At 40.6% G+C, this 19,838-nt stretch overlaps 2 protein-coding genes and 1 non-coding gene across 3 annotated transcripts in view; 1 reads left to right on the top strand and 2 right to left on the bottom strand.

The window, feature by feature from the left end:
* The window catches only part of LOC128382335 (myosin-11-like), a 95,149-nt gene extending 85,433 nt beyond the window's left edge, over positions 1 to 9,716 (bottom strand). Inside the window, 2 exon segments of the mRNA XM_053342335.1 lie at positions 5,143 to 5,292; positions 9,480 to 9,716. Coding sequence (XP_053198310.1) covers positions 5,143 to 5,292; positions 9,480 to 9,716 — 387 coding nt within the window.
* Positions 9,350 to 9,431, bottom strand: trnal-uag (transfer RNA leucine (anticodon UAG)). Its single transcript has one exon. It is a non-coding gene; the product is annotated as a tRNA-Leu (tRNA).
* Positions 9,717 to 10,126: 410 nt separating the features above from the next.
* pex2 (peroxisomal biogenesis factor 2) lies at positions 10,127 to 18,529 on the top strand. The gene is made up of 2 exons (XM_053342601.1): positions 10,127 to 10,181; positions 16,906 to 18,529. The coding sequence occupies exons 1-2, from the start codon at positions 10,178 to 10,180 to the stop codon at positions 17,892 to 17,894; spliced, it is 993 nt and encodes a 330-aa protein (XP_053198576.1). The 5' UTR covers positions 10,127 to 10,177; the 3' UTR covers positions 17,895 to 18,529.
* Positions 18,530 to 19,838: the final 1,309 nt, after the last annotated feature.

Below are 19,838 nucleotides of genomic sequence, written 5' to 3' on the forward strand. Positions count from 1 at the left end.
TCTCACCCTTTCTTTCTGAAAATTCCTTTCCCTGCAGATAGAGACAGCATCCCTGAAATGTCTAACTTGGTATTGGCACCTCTATTGATTTTAATTAAGCTAATTAGTTCATTATTCCAAGGATCAAACGGGGGCATCCATTACTGCACAGAGAGAGACTGGGGGGCTGGGGAGGGTGGGGGCAGTGGAGTTAATATGGTAATGAAGACGATCAATTATCACTCACAGCAAAGTCATTAACAACAGCATTAGCATAGTCAACCATCGCAACCCCCTGACCTCCCTTGCTCTCTCTTTCTCACTATCACTCCAGCTCTCCCTCTGAGCAACTGCTACACAAGCAAATGTATGTATGTATGTGTGTGTGTGTGTGTGTGTGTGTGTGTGTGTGAGAGAGAGAGAGAGAGAGAGAGAGAGAGAGGGAGAGAGAGAGAGAGAATGATAAAGGTCACACAGTTCAGAGACTGTTTTTAATGCAGACCTGAATTGAGTTTCCACATTCTCTAACTGACCTGAACACAGCAGTCACTACTATAAAGGGTCAACCAGATTTGGAGCAACTGCTTTTTTGCATTATGTGCAAAGTATAAATGGTACAGGCTATTCAGTCTAAATCCAATTTTAAATTATTATAGCAAATAATGTATATCAATAACGACATATCAATTTAACTATGTTGTTTAGAAAGAAAATGGACATACATATAGTACCTGTGTGTTTGTGTGTGTTTGTGCATGCGTGTGTGTGTGCGTGCGTGCATGCATGTGTCTTTGTGTGTGTCTCGGTAAGGCTGAGCAACTGAACGAATTCAAAAAGTTGTGGTCCCTCTCAAAAGAAGGCTGTTTTATTAATTCCAGTAAAATTTCTCTTTTGAAGATCAAGAGGTTTCATTCAACAGCTACAGCATTACTTCTTCTTTTATGTACTGTTTTGTTGAACTGCAGTCAGAGAAGCAAAAATGGGTCTTAAGGGTCCTGCTATGGAGGGTGCTCCACATGACAGGAAAAATTATGCTCTCATTAGCATGGATTAAGTCATGAGACCAGTTTTCTCATTTGGTTCCAAGGCCTAAAGATTTTAATAGCCCCTGTTCTGTGGTTTATGGGGAATGTCATAAATAGTCACTTTGTGAATCACACAAAATTGGAGACTCATCACAGCTGGAGACATTCCCGGCATTCAGTTATCGACACTTGTTATAACCTATTTGTTCTTTTCTCGGATACAAATAAGACAAAAGAAATTAGGTCTTCTTTGTTTACCCTGACTTTTATGAACAAGGGAAGCTAACAAGCATGGCAAATGGGATATTTCCAATTCAGGCAGCAGCACAACAGAATACCACACATCTCTAGTGCAGACATAGAGTCTCAAAAATGTGTTTACTAACATGTGGGTGTTTTGACTTTGCCTGGTATGGTAATAATTTGAGAATTGTGTGGGAATGGTGAGATGACAGGATGAGTGGATCAAAGAGAGGTTGAGTGATCCCAAATGATCCCTACTGATCTGTTCTGATCTACACTGATCCCCCTCAGGCCCTCACAGACCCTCATACTGCCCTGCAGGCCAGGGGCCAAACTCTGGGAATTAAAACATATACCCAACTGACACACAGGAAAACACACTCACTCTCACTCACACTCACACACACATACACACACGCACATACACACACACACACTGCATAGTTTTCCAAGCAAAAACCAACAAAAAAAACACAGAACATATCAACTTATACATGCAAAAAAACATAAAACACACTCCCCTCATCCTTTGTAATGTTAACAAGAATCAGCTGGTTTATCTGGGGCATTTTCAAAATATCTTGTCATAGACTGTTGGACAGTCGAGTGGAAATTTTTGATCTGTTGGAGCTAGGTTTAGGGAGTAACCTACAAAGGAATTTACACCTGGGGAGCAGGGATCCTGTCAGTAGTTGTTGAGATATCTTGGACAAACATTGGACAAACTCCACCTCTGCACAAAAGAGCTGGATGGACATAAACCAACATGCTTAGCCTACTACTAGTCCGGAAAAAAATATGGGATATGAGATGAGAGATAAGATAGACTGACATATTAAGTTTAAGCAGAGTCATTTATGTTTTCCTCATTATATATCTCAAATTAATGGTGAGTGGTTTTCCTGTCCTCCAATTGTCATTCAAGGAAAAATTTGGCAACACAACACAAAACTGTTTTTAAGCAAGACACTGAATCCCTGCCAACTCCAGAAGTTCTTCTGTAGCTGCCTTTGTGCCTTTAACCTGCCTGGAATAAAGCAAGTGGAAAAAAAATCTACTGGGATCAATAAAGTGCCAATTTTATTGCATTATATGATTACTAATCCTTAAGCTGCTAGAAGCTGCCAAAATGATTATCCAATGAGAATACAATTCAAAAGATTGAAGGAAATTACTATCAGGAACATGTTTCCCAAAAACCTCCTCAGCACTCATAAGGATGCATTTTTTTTATTGCAACCTAATGACACAAAGTAAGTTCCTTCCTTATTTCTTTATGAGCTGGAAAGCTAATAAGTCTCTAAACTGATACCGGCAATAGCACCAGAAATACTGGAAGTCTCCTAATACAGATTATCCAAGGGAAACAAAAGCTGCAGTCCAGCTGCCTCTGAGACAACCACCTATGTCTACGTTGCTCAAAATCCATAATAACCTATATCAGTGCATACCACCAGAAAGAGAGAATTAAACTTATTGGGCTAATAGTTTGTTATTACAACTTACTTGATGCTTGATATAAAGACAGTTGTCCCATATTTGCATGGAATTACTGATACAGGTTACACAGCACAGTAATGTCAGATTATTAATAGTAGAGAAGTTAAATGGATTTCTAAATGCATTCCATATAATTGTCTAACCTTCCTCCGACTGAAGGTATTGTCCTATAACCCACTTAAAAGGCAATATAGGTCAAAACAAATGTTGAATATTCTCAAAGTACTGTTTGATTCAAGTTCATATTATTATACGCGGCAAACATGATGTTGCTATATCCGCCTGCCCCTGGAAGACAAATAGACAATAGGCTAATTACAGTAGTCTAGAATAGGGAATACAAGACTTGGATTTCATGATATTATGACCACAAAACAAACTCTGTTTAGTGTCCATTACAGTTCAACCCTATTGTGCATCAACAAGACCATACACTACGATTCAATCAGACGTTAGCCAAGCTCCTATTACAGAGCTCATTGCATCGTTTACATGGTGGAACGGTCCATAAGTAGCTCTAAATGCTCTTCATTTGATTGGATTTCACATTATGGACATCAGAGCAGAAACACACTGTTGTCCCCTGACTATCCTAATAGACTGTTGAGTGAGGCAGTCCATTTGTTTGTATTTGTTTACCACTCTAGACCCTGAAAACATACAAAGTAACATAAACAGACAGTGAGAGCATCGTTTAAGACGGGTGAAAATGGGAGATTCAAAAGCTCAGAAGATAGGTCCACACAACCCCAACAAACTATTATGTTCCCTCATGCTGTCTCTCTTTGGCTGCAAGGAGAGGCTGTTGTTGTCACAGACAATGTGCTACTAGATAGACTGAAGGACTATTATCAAAAAAGAAATGTTGTTTAATTAGTTTTACAAAATGTCTTCACCTATTCCTCTTATACTGCAATAGGTTAACCTGCAAGAGAGAGACAAAAATTCCATTACTGATAATAAAGTCAAAACTAAAAAAGGTCTTGGTCACTCTAACCCCATTCAGGATGTATTGTGCAATCATTTGTAAGCAACATATACACTGGTACACATGAGGTACTATGAGAGCCACTGGTATTTCGTTGCTGAAGCTATGTCATTGAAGAAAATTAAGTTTTAAATTGAGGAAGTAAAACATGGACAGCTTTGAATATTGAGAAATGCAAAGCATTGTATTGCAGTGACCTTTGCGACCAGTGTAGAGAGCACACAAAGCTAGCCCTCTGACCTTCCCAGTAATAGCAGATAAGTACTTTGATGTATAATAGGCCATAATTACTTTTCTGTGTGCAAAATCCACTCAGAGGGGCCAAGATTGATAGAAGCCTGGCCATAACTGAAATGGAACAATAACTTAAGGTCACTACATCAAGTGCTGATGAGGTCTTTATAGACTTGCCTTGTGTTGATGCAATCTTTAAAATGATGGGGAATTTGTGCAAACAGCTTTCCACCTCCAGTTCACTAAGAAAAATAGTTGAGCCACAAACTTAAAAGGATATTTATAGATATTTGTCTGCTTGACTCCTTTTTCAGTTTGCATGCATCCTTTCTGAAAGAGTTCACTGGATCTTGAACACATAGTCTCTGCAAAGAATTATGCCATTGCACTTAAACACAGAAAACTCATGGAGCACTGCTCTATGCTCGACCTGATTGCTTTTATTCTACATAGTGATACTATAAACAATGAGGGATTTTCATGGACGTATCTGTTAACCTTCATCAAAGTGATATCCACTGATAGAATTTTGTAAAGTCAGGCAGGCCTTGGCCTTATGTACTGAGCAGTAACAAATGATCCTGGAGACAATGGCACAGCAGAATAGAAAAGAAAGCCATGAGCTGTTATTTTCTTTCTCTTGTTTCTTCACTTTTGAATGTCTTCAAATCACTGTTGTGTTTATGTATGCTTGATACTTGTAAAGATATAGTATGTATGATTAGACTTATTGTAGAATACTCAATAAATGTCCCTGGTTAAACAGCAAGGTGACTTAAAAGCAAGCAATTTATTTGTATACACTGTATCTTTAGGATAGAAGTTGGATTTGCACCCAAGTTTCCTGCTAAAAGTATTTGCAGGGTTTCACGTGAACAGTTTCGCATTATTTTCTTGACCTTTATCTCTGAGCTTGTGGCTAATTTTCGGCTTATGTGTCATACATGAGCGGGTAAATCTTCTATCTTCAGGTTGCATAGTGTCCCAACATATAACAAACCAAATTTGCAAACTTGTATTATATCAGCCACTCAAAATGTTTTTAAGGCAATAAATACCATAATATTCTATAATATCTAACACGTAAAAAACTTCATACTGTTTCTCAACCAACTACCTCATTAGACATAAATAACGCTAACTCATTTTTGAAATTGTTTTATAAAACCTTACATCCAAAATACGATCAGAGGTCCGTAGCTTCAATCCCAAATGGGAAACGTTGTGGTCAGCTTCCTTCTGCAGATCTTCAATGGTCTGAACCAACACCTGGTTCTGTTCTGTGAGGTCATTCACATAAGACTGCAGGAAATCCACTTTCCTCTGGAAGAATAACAGCACAGAAGGATCAAACAGTGGTTTATTTGCTGTGTTTTAACAAGCTGACAGTAGGACCAAGCAGTTTTTTTATAATGCAAATTGCTTTATTTTATCAAACCAGTTGAATCAATTACAAACAAAACCCCTGTTCAAACCAGTAACGAGTAAACACGTAATTTGTGCATCAAAAGTTATGTCCAGCTGCATGAGTTACTAATAAACTAAATCCAACCGTTTTCCATAAATGTTACATTCAAAGTAACTACGTGTTTGCAAGATTTTCAGTGGCAACATTTTGTGATATATGTTTATGATCATGTTTAGAGACAAATAATTGAAAAACATGAAGAACCAATAAATTCTAAATTAAAGCATGACGAGGTACACAAACCAAAGTATACAGTGTTGAAGTCGAGCACTAAGCTAATCCACCCGATAAAATGAACAGAAGAACAGACTACAACCCCCAATGAGGGCCTGAAGGGCATACATGAGTGTTCTCCAGACATACAGGATAACAGAAACAGGAAATGTATAATGTATTTAGTTGTATTTAACCCTTGCCTTGTGTCTTAAGGGTTGTCCCATTGAGATTAGGACTCTGATTCATGTCATGACCCGGCCCGAAGGAAATGACAAAGCAGGAGAGACGCGGTGCATGATCGATAGAAAAATATATGTATTTAAATAAAGTAACACAAACTAAAGTAACGCAAGTATGAGGTGTGTATGTCAGTGGTATCAGTCATGTAAGTGTGGGTGTATGGATCGTATAAGGTGGAGTGTTGTGAAGTAGAAATGAATGAAACGCCAAAGAGGTACGGACGCTGGCAGGGGAAGAGAGGGACTGACAGGCGTACACTAGCACCTGTATCCAGCTGGAACACCGGGCCCAGGTGCTCCCGATCAGGTTGATGTAATCAGCTGATCACCTCGGAAAAACACGAACCATTATGTCAGAGGGAAAAACCATAGCAGTCTAAGGAGCCTAGTCAGGGCCGTTACATTCAACATGGAGATACATTTGGGCAGTCAATTATCTTTCAGGGAAGGCAGTGATTATTTTACTTTGTCTCAACAACACACATTTGAAGGTAACCAACTGAAAATGTGGCAGTGGTAAAAATCCACTGCTGAAGGCCACAAGCTCTAATTCCATCCCAACAAGTAGCCCATGCATTCATAACATCTGGATAAGCACCCACAACAGAAGAGCATTGTGCCTATGAGGGAAGTTTTATTATTAAGATAATGTCTAGAATTCAAAAGCTGATAATTATGTCACACCAAATGTATTGCAGATGTACTTTCTATCTGGTAGTTTTTCAGTCCCACTTCCTCTGTTTAGGTTGCCTCGCGATACCAGAAAATCATGATCTCCCCACCTACAGATCATCTGGGGATTTCTAAATGCATGGTAGTTGCTTCAACTGCAGCTCTAACAAACCCATGCCCCTTAGATTTTGTCGAGGACACACCTTACCAGAAATGACACTCTCCCCTCATTCTCCTCTGCAGTGAACCGCATGACACCGCCCCAATAGGAAAAGGCCGCCCTGAAGACTTTGGGCTGGTTCTGCAATATAGGGTTTTTTAAACTTTCTAATCATTTCCAACCAGTTTTAACTACGAAAGCTGGGAAATTGTCCTCAGTCTCTACTTGAGAAAAGCGATTAGAGACTGACTAGTGAGTCTACAATTTAGGTAAATGCATCATTATAATCACAAGCTTCTTACTAGTGGGATTTTGTTGAATTTCTTCTCATAATCACTGCCCTACTTTAGGCATCGCCTTCATGAGTGGTAATTGGCTTAAAAATGTTAAATATTGTTTAACTTTCCATAACAACTGGCCCTGCTAGACTATGATGTCAGATATTCTTGACTTAACACACAGTAGCCCACCCTGTATTCACGATAGATGACCTCTGAACTGTATTATTAGAATGGGATACTTTATGAGTAGGCAAGAGTAAGTAGTTGGGTCAGGGGTTAGGCCAGGGATAGAAAGATGTTATTCCCTGCCTCTGCTTTTTGCCTGGAAGAATACATTTCAAAGTTCACATTTTACCGTTTACAAAAATAGGTCACCTGAACCAGTTCTACGTCTATCTGACATACTTTATTAAATCCTCACAGTTTTTTCAATACAGTCTCTCAGGTCAGTCTTTTATCTGTTATAAAAAAAACCTATTTGTGCACTTGTTCCTTAAAGGGATTGTACAGTTTGCCAGATAGCCGGTACATACAATGATGTCAACTCTGATAAGGGAGGGGTGCCACTGAATTTCAGAAATCTTATGCCTTAGAGGAGCACCTGTACATCTGTGTTCATAAACGTCTGTCCCCCACAGCCAAAGAAGTCAACAAGCAGGTATGCCGTCCCCTGATGCATAATATAACACTGATGTATAGCTTGAGGGAGAGTAACTTTTCAAAGATAGTAGATGTGACAGTATCTAAAACAACAATCTAGCCCTGACATTGTGTTTTAAGGTTATTTTAAACTTTATATGAAACTCAATGTTGGTTTACAGTTTCATAGCTTTGGTAGAGCTATTCATGATTACCGCCCATACGACATACAAGCATATTTATATGGATTCTTTAATTTAGACTTTGTTCAAATGTTTTAACATGTTAGGAAACATCATAAACCTACAATGGATTATAGATGAATGGGTGCTGTGTTTTCAATGGGCAAGCTTTATGATTAACTGCCCACATCAGCGTTTAGGACTTGGGAGCTCCTGGGTTCTAAACACATAACCTTGTTAAGCAGGCCCTCGACTGGGGCCGGCTGACCGAAACCCATCTCCGAAACCTTATTACACTTGCTTTGATGCACAGCCCAGCTCACACAGGCTACATTCTGTAGCTAAATGATGTCACATGACAATCTTGATGATTAGAAACCTCTCTTTTTTAAATATGAGTGTGGATCTGTGTTCCTGATCTCTGCCGCTCAGATGGAAACATAATGCAATTTGCCACCTGTTACAAGTGCTGCGGCTTTATGAAAGCACCCCTGCGCTTCCTCCTGTCATTTGTCTGACAGGACAGAGGTCATCTTCTGATGACCGAGTCACGGTGGACAGGATGCTATTTTGTTTGTATTGGATGGATGATAACCTAATGACAATAGATGTTGCAGTAAACTAGACATACTGTAGCGACTTTGGGTTTGAATCAGCTCCTTTATAATCATTTTTAGAATAAATTATGGAGTTGATGTGATGGAAAATATTGAGAGCTGGTTAACTCATAACTGAAGAAGGTTCAGGAGACCTGGCTTCCACAGAAACATTCACTGAAGTTCAGTCAAGTAGAACAGAGCTGTAAGCTTGTAAGCTGTACAAGTGAAGATACTGTGTGTGATACCACTCAATTCTGAAGGCTACACCTGGGTGGGGAGTATTTAACTTTTCACTATAGGCCCACAAGATTTACTGCATGTCCAAATAAGGTTATTCTTTACTCATCTATACACGTATAAGGATTCCATTCTGGACCTATTAATACAATCCAGGCTCCAGACCCCTGGAGCGATTACTGACAGAGGTTGCATGGGGTTTCCCAGTGAAAAAAGAAACTTTTATTTGAAATATGTGTTGGATGGAGTTAATGTTTGATCATGTGTAATATGATAAGACATTTATTTAACTCTTTTTATAGGTGACTGAGTTTTTTCCACTGCTGCTCCCAGACTGTGAAACAGATTGCCCCTCACTGTCAAATTTTCCCCATCTATCACCACTTTTAAATCCCATCTAACGAACCAACTTTAAAGAATCGCTTCTGAGTCCCTGAGTATTTTCATTTACAATTTACATACATTTATTTTGTTTCGATTCTCCTGCTGTCTTTATATTTTTCTGTAAAAAACTTTGTTCCTAAATGTGCACTTTATGAATATACTCAACTTGTTTCATTGTGTGTACAGGTGAGTGAGGACACATATGTATTAATTGTCAAACTTTTGAAATGCCTTACCTGCAAAGTTGTGACTTAAACGTACACAAAGTCAAACAAGTAACAAAGCACCCCGGGTGACACATAATGGCAGCGGTGGGATTTGAACCCACGCCTCCAGAGAGACTGGAGCCTAAATCCAGCGCCTTAGACCGCTCGGCCACGCTACCGTGAAGTTGAAAAAAATAAAACACCTACACATCCTCACGTTTACTCACCTGTAGTGTTTCCTCTTGGTTTATAGTGGTGTCCAACTCCAGACATCTCAGCCTTTGCTCGTACAGTCCCTTGAACTCGTTTAAAAGCTGTTTAATGCTGTTTGTCTCAATGCCACAGCACTGAGTGTCTACTGTCGACTTTATGTCTCCTGGGAATGAGGACAGGTTCAAAATATCACTTTCCCCTCCGGACCCCTCCGAGTCCCCTGATTTTGGTGTTGTTGTCCTTTGGTTCATGGCCCCTCCGGTTAAAGCTCTGCACAAACTTATTGTTTACATCATGAAACAACTGCAAAGCAACCTGTTTTAAAATGACAGTGTCTGGCATTTGGAGTGCGTGTTGAACATTTTCAGTTTTTTTAAACGTGTATTACCGTGGTTTCAGCATTGGTTTCAGCAGCAACTTTGGTCGCTGAGTGCGGTTACTACAACAAACGGAGTGCTGGTGGGGATGTATCATTTTTAGGCAGGACTGGTCGTTTCCGCCTGTAGTTTGCCGCTGCTTTGGCGCTGCGTGATATGATTGGCTATAGATGATCACGGGGGTTGCTATTCTTACGTTTCTCAACCTCATTTGATGAATCCTCCTTAAGAGGCGGGGTCAGACTACAACCCGGAAATTTAGATTGTTTTCGTCTATCCTCACGGTCAGGGATGACAGGACTATAAGACAGGAGCTCGCTTTTCCTTTGAAAGAAATGGGTAAATATCGTCGTCATGTTGTTTAGAACCGAGTCAGTGTGTATTTTTTGTTTTCTACACATCTATACCCCAAGCGAAAAGCTCCGTTTCGTTTAATGGTGGTTTATCTGTCTTGTGCCCATACTTTGATCATTTATATCTTTACATGTACTTTCGATTATTAGTATTTATGCACTTAACTTTGACTGGTAACCTTGTGACTGTGTGTTCATTCAAGCGGATGCTATACTGCTCCCCACACAATCCCATTATTCCCCTAAATAATCAGTGCCAGAGATCAAAACCTTCCACATTGAGATTCAAGGCAAAGTTGATCTTATTGATTTTCAAGAGACTACTCGCTTAATTTCTCTCATCCCAATCATCACTCCTCTACTCTTATCTGTCTCTTGGTAGGCTATATCTCTTTTTTTCCCGTGGCTTTGACTGCACTGCTCACACACACACACACACACACACAAACACACACACACACACACACACACACTCTGCCCAAAACCTAATCCTCCACTGTGATTATCACATAATACTCTTGCCTTATTATTAAAATGGAGCAGATTTAGAATTGTGTTGTTGTCAAATGACTGATGGATATGAGCAAAAAAAAAAAATGAAGACACAAGGATATTATGAGGAGAGTGTGAATTGACTGATTGCATGAAATTGAAGTATTGAAGTATAGACGCATGACTCTGCAGCTAAACACTTAAGCCTAATGAGTGTGTTTTTAGGGGGAGTTGCAAAGGTTAAATTGGGCTGTGATCTCACTCTGGGGTCAAACGGTCATCTTATACAGTTTCCACATGAGGGCATGCAATAATGATATGGAGATATACAGTGTGTGCACCTAATCAGCCCTAGACAGATTATATATTTAGTTGTAGTCAATTAACCCCACGAAAGAACGAATTTCAGAAAAAAACAGTTTCCTGAAGAATTAATGATTATATTTTTTCTCATCAACAGTGCCAAAGACATTCAATTTAGAACAATATATTCACTGGACAAGTTTCTAAGAATTAATTGATTATGTATTGTATTATCAATCAATATTCTGTGTACTTTATTTTTTCTGTCATTTCTGTACTCAAGGAATTGGCAGACATAAAAGTAGCCTGTGTTTATAGATGGGCAATGTTGGATATTCTCTCAACATCCATTATACTACATAAATTGTGATAAAGTCTATCTTCTGTACATCATATTATAATGTCTATTATGTTTTCTATATTTGCAGTGCACTAGCTGTAATCTGTACATTGCCAGGAGGCACATTATTATCTTATTTTCACAGGAAATCAAGGCGTTCAATTTCCAAATCGAGATGAAAGTATAACATGTTGACATGTCATTAGGAGTACATTTTGTAGCATCAGCAATCCACTTCCCCAAATTAATTCACAGAAGAAGAGTTCCCAAAAAAGTAGCGTCTGTACAGTGGATTTGACAGGCTCTTAAGTCTCTCATTCTGCAGATGTCTCCACATTCTCAAATATTTTACAGGAGACAAACAGCAGCTTCCTCTCATGTTAGACTGTTCCACCCCCACACATATTTTAATTGTTACACAGATTAAAAAACACAGTCAAATGTTTTCCTCTTTATTATCCCTGTGTTTTTCATGCATAAAATGAAGCTAAGAAATGTGCTGATCAAATATTCCTTAGGATAACACATTTTATTTGCATGAGATTAGGTCCCAGTACTCTCTGGTTGACTCCTAAGAAAGACACAACTTCACTTCTCTCATTTATTAGCTGTTCCGCTTTTTTCTTCCACGTTCATTGTGCCTGTCTGCCCTTCTAAATGTTTCATGACTTTTTAAGTTGTTTTTTGCAAACCCCTGTACTTATTACTCATACAGCCTTAGCATACTCAACCTTCATACTCCTGAAATCAATTAATTCTCTTAAATAATTTACCTTCTGAGCAAACCAGATTAAGCAGAGCACATTTTTTTGTGTGCCGGATGAGGTGTTCTAACTGATGTGTATTTTTTTTGTGTTCAGGCATTAACTTGGCCCTCACCCCATGGCTTGGCGGAGACTTGGGTGATTAGAGTAAGAGGGGAGCCTTGATAAAGCATTAGTGTGTGACGCATACACACACACATACACACACACACACACACACACACACACACACAGCCTGAAGACCCCTCTGTGCATTTGCACACATTCATTTTTCATGAAACAGACTCATAACAATTAGTCTGGTTACCGCCTGGGTAATCTTAGCGTCCCCGTAATGCCTGTGGTCTGCTGTATGACATCACTCTCTTAAAAGTTCTAAATCTGACATTCTCATCCGTTTTCATAGTGAGGACATTAGCAGGCCTTGGCTAATAGGCCCGTGCTCGTTCCTGGCGAAAGAAGGGCAATAAAGTGAGGGAATGAGTCGGGGGGGGGGGGGGGGGGGGCGGTGTAACAGGAAAGAACGAGACTGGAGTGCTCAGAGAAATAGGTTTTATTCACCAGAGCTTTTACACAAATTAATTTACATGAGTGAGAGAAGAAAATGTAAAGTTGTAATCCAGCATGCTTTGCCAATGCATAGCCTATTTCTCGCTACAAGCATCATAGAAAGCCAAGTGAACATTTATGCATTATTTCAGCAAATATATTATGCTAACAACCATAGCTGAGTGCTTAGTTCTACACTACGCCAGGAGCTAAATCGAGACTTTTGGCCACACAGTTTCCCACTGGCATGAAATGATAGCCTTTTGAGCGGCTTCGGAGCACTTGTCCGCTGCAGACAAAAAAAAGCAAAACGCAATCCCCCAGAGATACTCCACCTTCCCAGCATCCCCTACTCTTAAGTCCCCTGCCCTAAACACCCTCATTCCCTCCCTAGACACCAAAGCCAAGGTCAAGAAGAAAGAGCAGGCTTCCTCTGTCTATAGGCTATTCCCTGGATGTCCGCACCTCAGTGGGGCTGAGCCGTGTATGCTTCAGGAATGTTCCCTCCTCCTTTTATTGTGACCGTCAGTCTCAAGGTCAGCTCTAGGGAGAGGTTTCTGCTTATCTGTTTTTTTCCCCCTCTCTCTCGTATTTTCTCCTTGGCTATCTTTGCCCCCAGTTTTATTTCTTTCACTGTATCAGTAGACGATACCTCAGAGCTCCCAGCTGGGGGTTTTATGACGTGTTGTCTAACGCATCTGTCTGTCTCTTTGTCTATTTGTCTTTTCTGTTGGGTAGCTGTCATTGCAGCCTAGTTTTTCAGAGGACCCCGGTGCTGCGAGGCTTCAGTCTAACGCTGTATATGCTTTTGTTGCCTCATGTCTCCTTCCTCACACTGGTCATGGCCCCTTTTGCTTGAAGCGATGTTGCAGTGTGTTCCCTGTTAGATTGGATATTGTTGTTGTTGTTGTCTGTAAGCTATGGCAGTCAGCCTTGAGTCAGTGCGCTATCTTTGTCTGAACATGCACAGGCTAAGGGAACAAGGGGAGGAAAAAAAACTCTCATCTGACCTGAATCACAATACTCTTTAATACTCCCTCGAAGATGCTTTTAAAGTATTTTCTACAGCCCTGATAGAAAAGCAAGACCTCTGAGTTTTTCAGGTGATTCTCTGCTGATTTTTCAGTGAACTCCTTTTAACGTGACTTCTGACTTTTTTTTGGTTGTCAGCCTATAAATGCTGCAAATGTTTTTGTTTGTGTGTTTCCATGGATGTTTGTTTTTATTGTATTACTATATGCACAGATTTTTAAACTGAACTCAACGCCCATCAAAACTGGTGTTGGAAATTAGCTTCAGCTATATACACATGTACAGTATATCATTCACTGCTTACAGTATGCAGCTGTTAATGTTTCTCTGCACTTATCACTTACAAATAAACTAATAATAATAATAATAGCTACTGATTCTTTAAGAGAGGACATTTCGGCTCTGGGTCGATCAGTTGGCTTAACCACAAGAGAATTATCACACTAATAAATCACATCAGGTGTATGTGTGTGTTTTCTATGAGTTGAATACATCAGAGAAAGAGTCTGTCTTCTTGCATCCGTGTATACTTTTTGTGTGCAAATGCTGTAGTATGTGTGCGCTCTAACACACCATGTCAGTGATCCGTAAACACTGGCATTGACTGTGATTTTTGACTATTACATAAGGAACATGGATTTCCAGCTGTCCACGGTAAAAGGTCCTGTAAATTCAAATGCTTAATTTTTATAGGCAGCCCAGCATTGACTGAAGTGTCTGCTTGTTATATATTTGGCAAGTACTGCAAGTCTGAAGGGAAGCTGTCAATAGCAATCCCAGCTATTGATATGGCAGTGGGCAGGAGATGTTACTTGGCCCCCGACTCCGGCATCCCTCTGATCCCTCTACATCATAATTACATTAATATTGACAGACCCTTGACAATAGTCACATTACTATTGATAGGTGGCTGTCAATACCGTGTTTCCCCAAATAAAACATATTCATTCATAACTTGTAAACTGCTCGATAAAAGGCTTTGAAAAGAATATTGGACCCGGTCGGGTTTGCTCTCCCGAGAGGGCTGCTGCTGTGACGGGGATTTCCACCACCTGGCTTTGTGTGTGTGTATGTGTATGTGTGTGTGTGTGTGTATCTATGGACTGCTAGATTAACTTAGCTCTGTATTAAAGCTCTGCATAGATCAAGACTACACTTGACATACATAAATAGTTATACACACATCCACACACACACCGGCACATAATCTGCACATTTTCTCCCATCAAGGAAAAACTTTTCAGATTAAGCTAAACAAATGGAGCATGTTTATTGGTTCCATACACATTCAGACTACCTCTCACTCTCTCTCTCTCTCTTTTTTTAAAATCCAAACTCTTCTTCCGTCACAGGCGAGGTTCTAGTCACTAAACATGGCAGCATTTCAAATGCAACTCAATGAATTTGTCACACCTGCTTACTTCAGCGTGAATTCCCTCTTTTTTCATTCATTTGCTAATTCTAACTTAGTTGGACGGTGTATCCTGGGTCTATTGAAACATCATGAATACACAGATGGTCCTGTGCACCACAATAAACCCGAGCATTGCCACCACATATCAGAATGTTTTTTTTTTTACCTCCCCGAGAGACGTCTAAAGTGACCATCATCTCTCTCTCTTTCTGTCAAAACTGCCATATTTACCCGGCTGAAATCTCTTTTAAAGCCTCGTGACAAATCCTGTTCAGCGAGACACAAAAGCCACTGTCAAAAAAGGCCTCTCTGTCTCTCTCTCCCTCTCTCTCTCTCTCTCTCTCTCTTACTCACTCTCACTCTGTGGCCCTTATGCACTGTCTCTCCTTGCGTTAGTTAGTCTCCCACTTCCTAAGCATTTCATTTGAGGAAAAGGCAGATAAAACTGGGGAACTGAGAGCAGTTTGGTAACGTATGCAGCACAAAATAGCCCAGACGTCACAATGGCGAGATCCCATATGGAGTCGACTCTAGGGGGAGGAAAATTGTTCCACATTTGGCAGATGTATACGGTGTACCAGAGACTGTGCCGTTAGCCTAATCCCTAGTGATGTGATTTGTACACACACCCCTATCTCCAGAGGGAGCAGGCACCAAGAGCCCCTGGGCTTCATGTGTGTGTGTGTGTGAGTCTTGAATTGTGTGTGTTTTATACACCGAAGAGAGCAGTCTAAGACCCCCTGGTACTCTGCATTGCACAGCTCAAAGGTTGCACTAAGGACGGGTTTTACATGTGAAAAGTGATTTCCGTTCTTATGTATAAGGAAAATATAACCTTCCTAACAGGATGGGTTTCACCTCAAGGGCCTCATTCCTCCCAACAACCGAGCTGTCCTTTTTATAGTTTGTGCCTCTCTATATATTTTTCCAATATTCATGGCTTTAATAGATAGTGTTACTTAATGCTGACAAGGTGTTTAATAATATAAAGTCATGAGGACTTTTACATACTTCATTATTGGCAGCTTGAAGAAAAATACTGTTGTGCTTTATGGTAGTTTTGGCCATCATTTGAGGTAGCACTTTTACAATGAATAAGGTTTTTAAGAAATGAATTAAGTTTCCAACAATTATTATCTAAAACACTTACATTTGAGAGTTAAACTGTAACTGGATGCATCAGGTTTAACTTGGCTGGTATTTTCACTTCCACATTAGTAATTTAGATCATTCAGATTAATTGGATATCAGCATGTTATCTTTATGTAGATTTTTTTTTTAAAGATTCAATTGAACAATTACTCATTTTATTAAAATCAAAATGACAGATTTGAGACACCAGAAAGATCAAAGGTGACTGGAAGATAGAAACCAGAGTATCTGCAAGCTTTGTGATGACAGTCTGGGAGACATGGATCACATTTTGTGTGAATAGGGAAGAGTACTTGCCAAAGTATTATTTAAACTGTCCAGCTATGTTTAAATCATTTTTTGTTACAGTCAAATGAGGCAAAAGTTGTGTTTTTTTTTGAAGAATGTTCCACTTTTGTTGAAGTTGTTTGTGTTGTACCTGTTTGTATTTGTTTAAAACTTGTCTGATCATTTCTGTGGAATGCTAAATTGTAAAACTGTATTTGACAGAGTTTGCTTTTTCTACAATGGAGTAGGCAAATGAAGTATCAACATACAGTAATGATGGCCTAAACAAAACAAGAATAAGATCCGAGCTGGGGAGAAAAATCTCTCTGTTTGACAAACACAACTCTTGAAACTGTTGAGAAATTTGACTTTTATATTTGTTATATTTTTCCAACAGATTTGGAAAGCGAGGATAACCAGAAAAGTAAAGTTGGAGGTTCTGGTTCAGAAACCGGTGTTGACCCACTGACTCCAGTATTGCGCATCAGCCAGCTGGATGCCCTTGAGCTGGACACAGCCCTCGAGCAGCTGGTATGGACCCAGTTCTCCCAATGCTTCCAGAATTGCCGACCGGGCCTGCTCACCCCGTTGGAGCCAGAACTGAGGGCCCTCCTTCAGCTGCTCCTGTGGAGGTTCACACTGTATTCCAGCAGCACCACTGTGGGCCAGTCTTTACTGAGCCTGCGCTACCACAACAACCTTTCCTCATCGCCCTCTTACAGGCTACTGTCCCGCAGGCAGAAGTTAAGTCTAGCTCTGCTCACAGCAGGTCCCCGCTGGCTCCAGGAGCGCTCCCACAGCCTGCTGCTTTGCTTAGGTTTAAGTTCAGGAGGGCCTGTCTCTGAAATTGGTAGCGGGATTCTCCAAAAAGGTCTCCGCAATTGCTTGACTCTCATTTCTAGTATCGCCCAGCTCGCAAGCCTTGTCAATTTCCTTGTGTTCCTCAGGAAAGGTCACCACCCTGTCCTGGCTGAAAGGATCGTGGGAGCTCGGGCCGTTTTCAGCAAGCCTAATGTGACCCGGGACATAACCTACCAGTACATGAACCGAGAGCTGCTGTGGCACGGCTTTGCTGAGTTCCTCATCTTCCTCTTGCCGCTGATCAATACGAGGAAACTGAAGACAACAGTGTGTTCGATTCTGCTAGGGGGAGAAAGTGCAGGTGGGGATGGCGGGAGGGATGGGCAAGGGGTGTGGAAAGAGTGCGGCCTGTGTGGAGAGTGGCCGACCATGCCTCATATGGTGGGCTGCCAGCATGTTTTCTGCTACTACTGCATCAAAAGTTACAGTATAGCAAACACTTACATCACCTGTCCCAAGTGTGGCGAGGAGGCAGGGCAGCTGGAGCCGGCGAAGATGGAGGTAGAAATGGTTGGCAGGTTATGATTCCGGCTATGTTGGAAGTAGGAATGACTTTGTTTTAAATTGCAGGGATTTACTAATATTTAAATTACAGTACATATATGCAGTGACTAGATTCACAACTAAACACCTTTTTTGTATCTCAAAGTTGACCATAATTAGATTTTTAGAAGTCAATAAAATCTTGTATTACATTCTAACAATGTATCATGAAAACATAATTGTAATGCACTTGACGGAGAGGATTTAACCGTCTCTGTTCTGTGAGCAGCCCTCCTTTTGAAAGATTCACAAGGTATGAGTTTATGACTGGACTTCTGTCTTTATGATGTAAGCGTCTTTTCTGAACACACATCGACCTGCTATGTTTAATGTATGTGTGCATATATTGACAATCGTCTGCCCCTTCCGTTTCTCCAGCTGGACTTTGGACAGAACTATTTGTCTTTGGTGCACTGGACAGACTACAGAGAACCACACAGAGCATATATTTGATGAGCGAACGTGTTGATTTATGCTCCAAATTGGCTCTCTGTTAGAGTGTGTGTGTGTGTATGTGTGTGTTTGTTGAAATGGGAATATTTGTTCTGATGAAAAATGCAGAAAGTCAGCTGAATAAATAATGTGAGGAATTTCTGTAGCCTCTCATCATGGCCAAATTAGCATTTGTTGTGTATTTTGTGCCTAAATTGTATTTCAACATCATTAAAATTGATAGAGTGCTACCTCTTGGGTGTTTATTTAGTTAAGTGGAGGAGAGAGAGATGAGGGAAAGTTATAACAATCAGCACACTTCTCTCTAGACAGGCCCAGTCGTTCTAACTCCCATTATCCGTTTTCACAGCACCCCAACATGCTTAAGATCAAGGGGGCAGCCGGGGGCTTGGATTGACTCACACACACACACACACACACATACACCCACTTGACAGCCAGCCTCTCTTTTCCCTTGGCCTTTCTCTCTTTTGCTGCCTTTCCATCTCTCTCCCTCTGTAATCTCTCAGGCCCTCGCCCCTATAAGACTGTAGTAAACTGTACCAAAACCCTGGCAGTCGTCTCCTTCCTCGCAGGCGAATTACTCTCTAATCCCTGTAATGAGTCCAAAGATGCTTATTTATGCTGGAGTTAACCTCCACCAGTGAGCCCAGCCCCAGGCCAAACGCACCCCAGCTGAGTGAAGCCTTTCCTGGGCTGACAAGAGAGGAGTGGGGTGGATGGGTGGGAGGGTTACCTCCCACCTCTCCTTCCCTCCCCCTTCCTCCCCTCTCCAGCTCTGATCACTAGGGCTTAATTGCTGATTGCCGAGACGATCAATCGGAACTGCAGGCGTGATAGAAAGCCTATTGCGAGAGAGAGAGAGAGAGAGAGAGAGCTGGTCTCGCATCTAGCAGCTCAAAAAGACACATACACATTGGCTTTCAGATGAGAGTAATGTTTCTGTTGAGTAGAGAGGATAAAGCATGACATATTTGTTCTCATGAGGTGCTTGAATGCCCTGAAGAATACTGGAAAGGTGTACTTATACTTTAAATTATTTATGCTACTGACCAATGTGATCTTTATTTCTCCCAGAACTTTCACAGGTCTGTGGAGTATATAGTACGAGCTGAAGTAAGTGACCTTGATGATAATGCAAGGCCAAAATTAATGAATTGCATGGTTTAAAGCACATATAGAAGTATTGAAATTGCCCCTTGCTGGATTAAAAGAAAATGTACACCTTGAGGTGGGGGTTACAACGGTAGATGATGATTGGTTTGACATTATGTAAAAAACATAGGGCTCATCACGTGGATACTCAGAGGTCCTCTCTCACATCAAGGACATTTTGACTAATGAATCCTATAGCAATGCATATAAAGCCTGAGACAAGGAAGACTGGTTGTCAATATTTCATGCACTACATTACATTAATGTACAATGAGTCCCAGAAAGGGAGATTAAGGAGATGTTTGAGATTACGGATGC

This window comes from Scomber japonicus, chromosome 21 (assembly GCF_027409825.1).
Source record: "Scomber japonicus isolate fScoJap1 chromosome 21, fScoJap1.pri, whole genome shotgun sequence".
Lineage (NCBI taxonomy): Eukaryota > Metazoa > Chordata > Actinopteri > Scombriformes > Scombridae > Scomber > Scomber japonicus.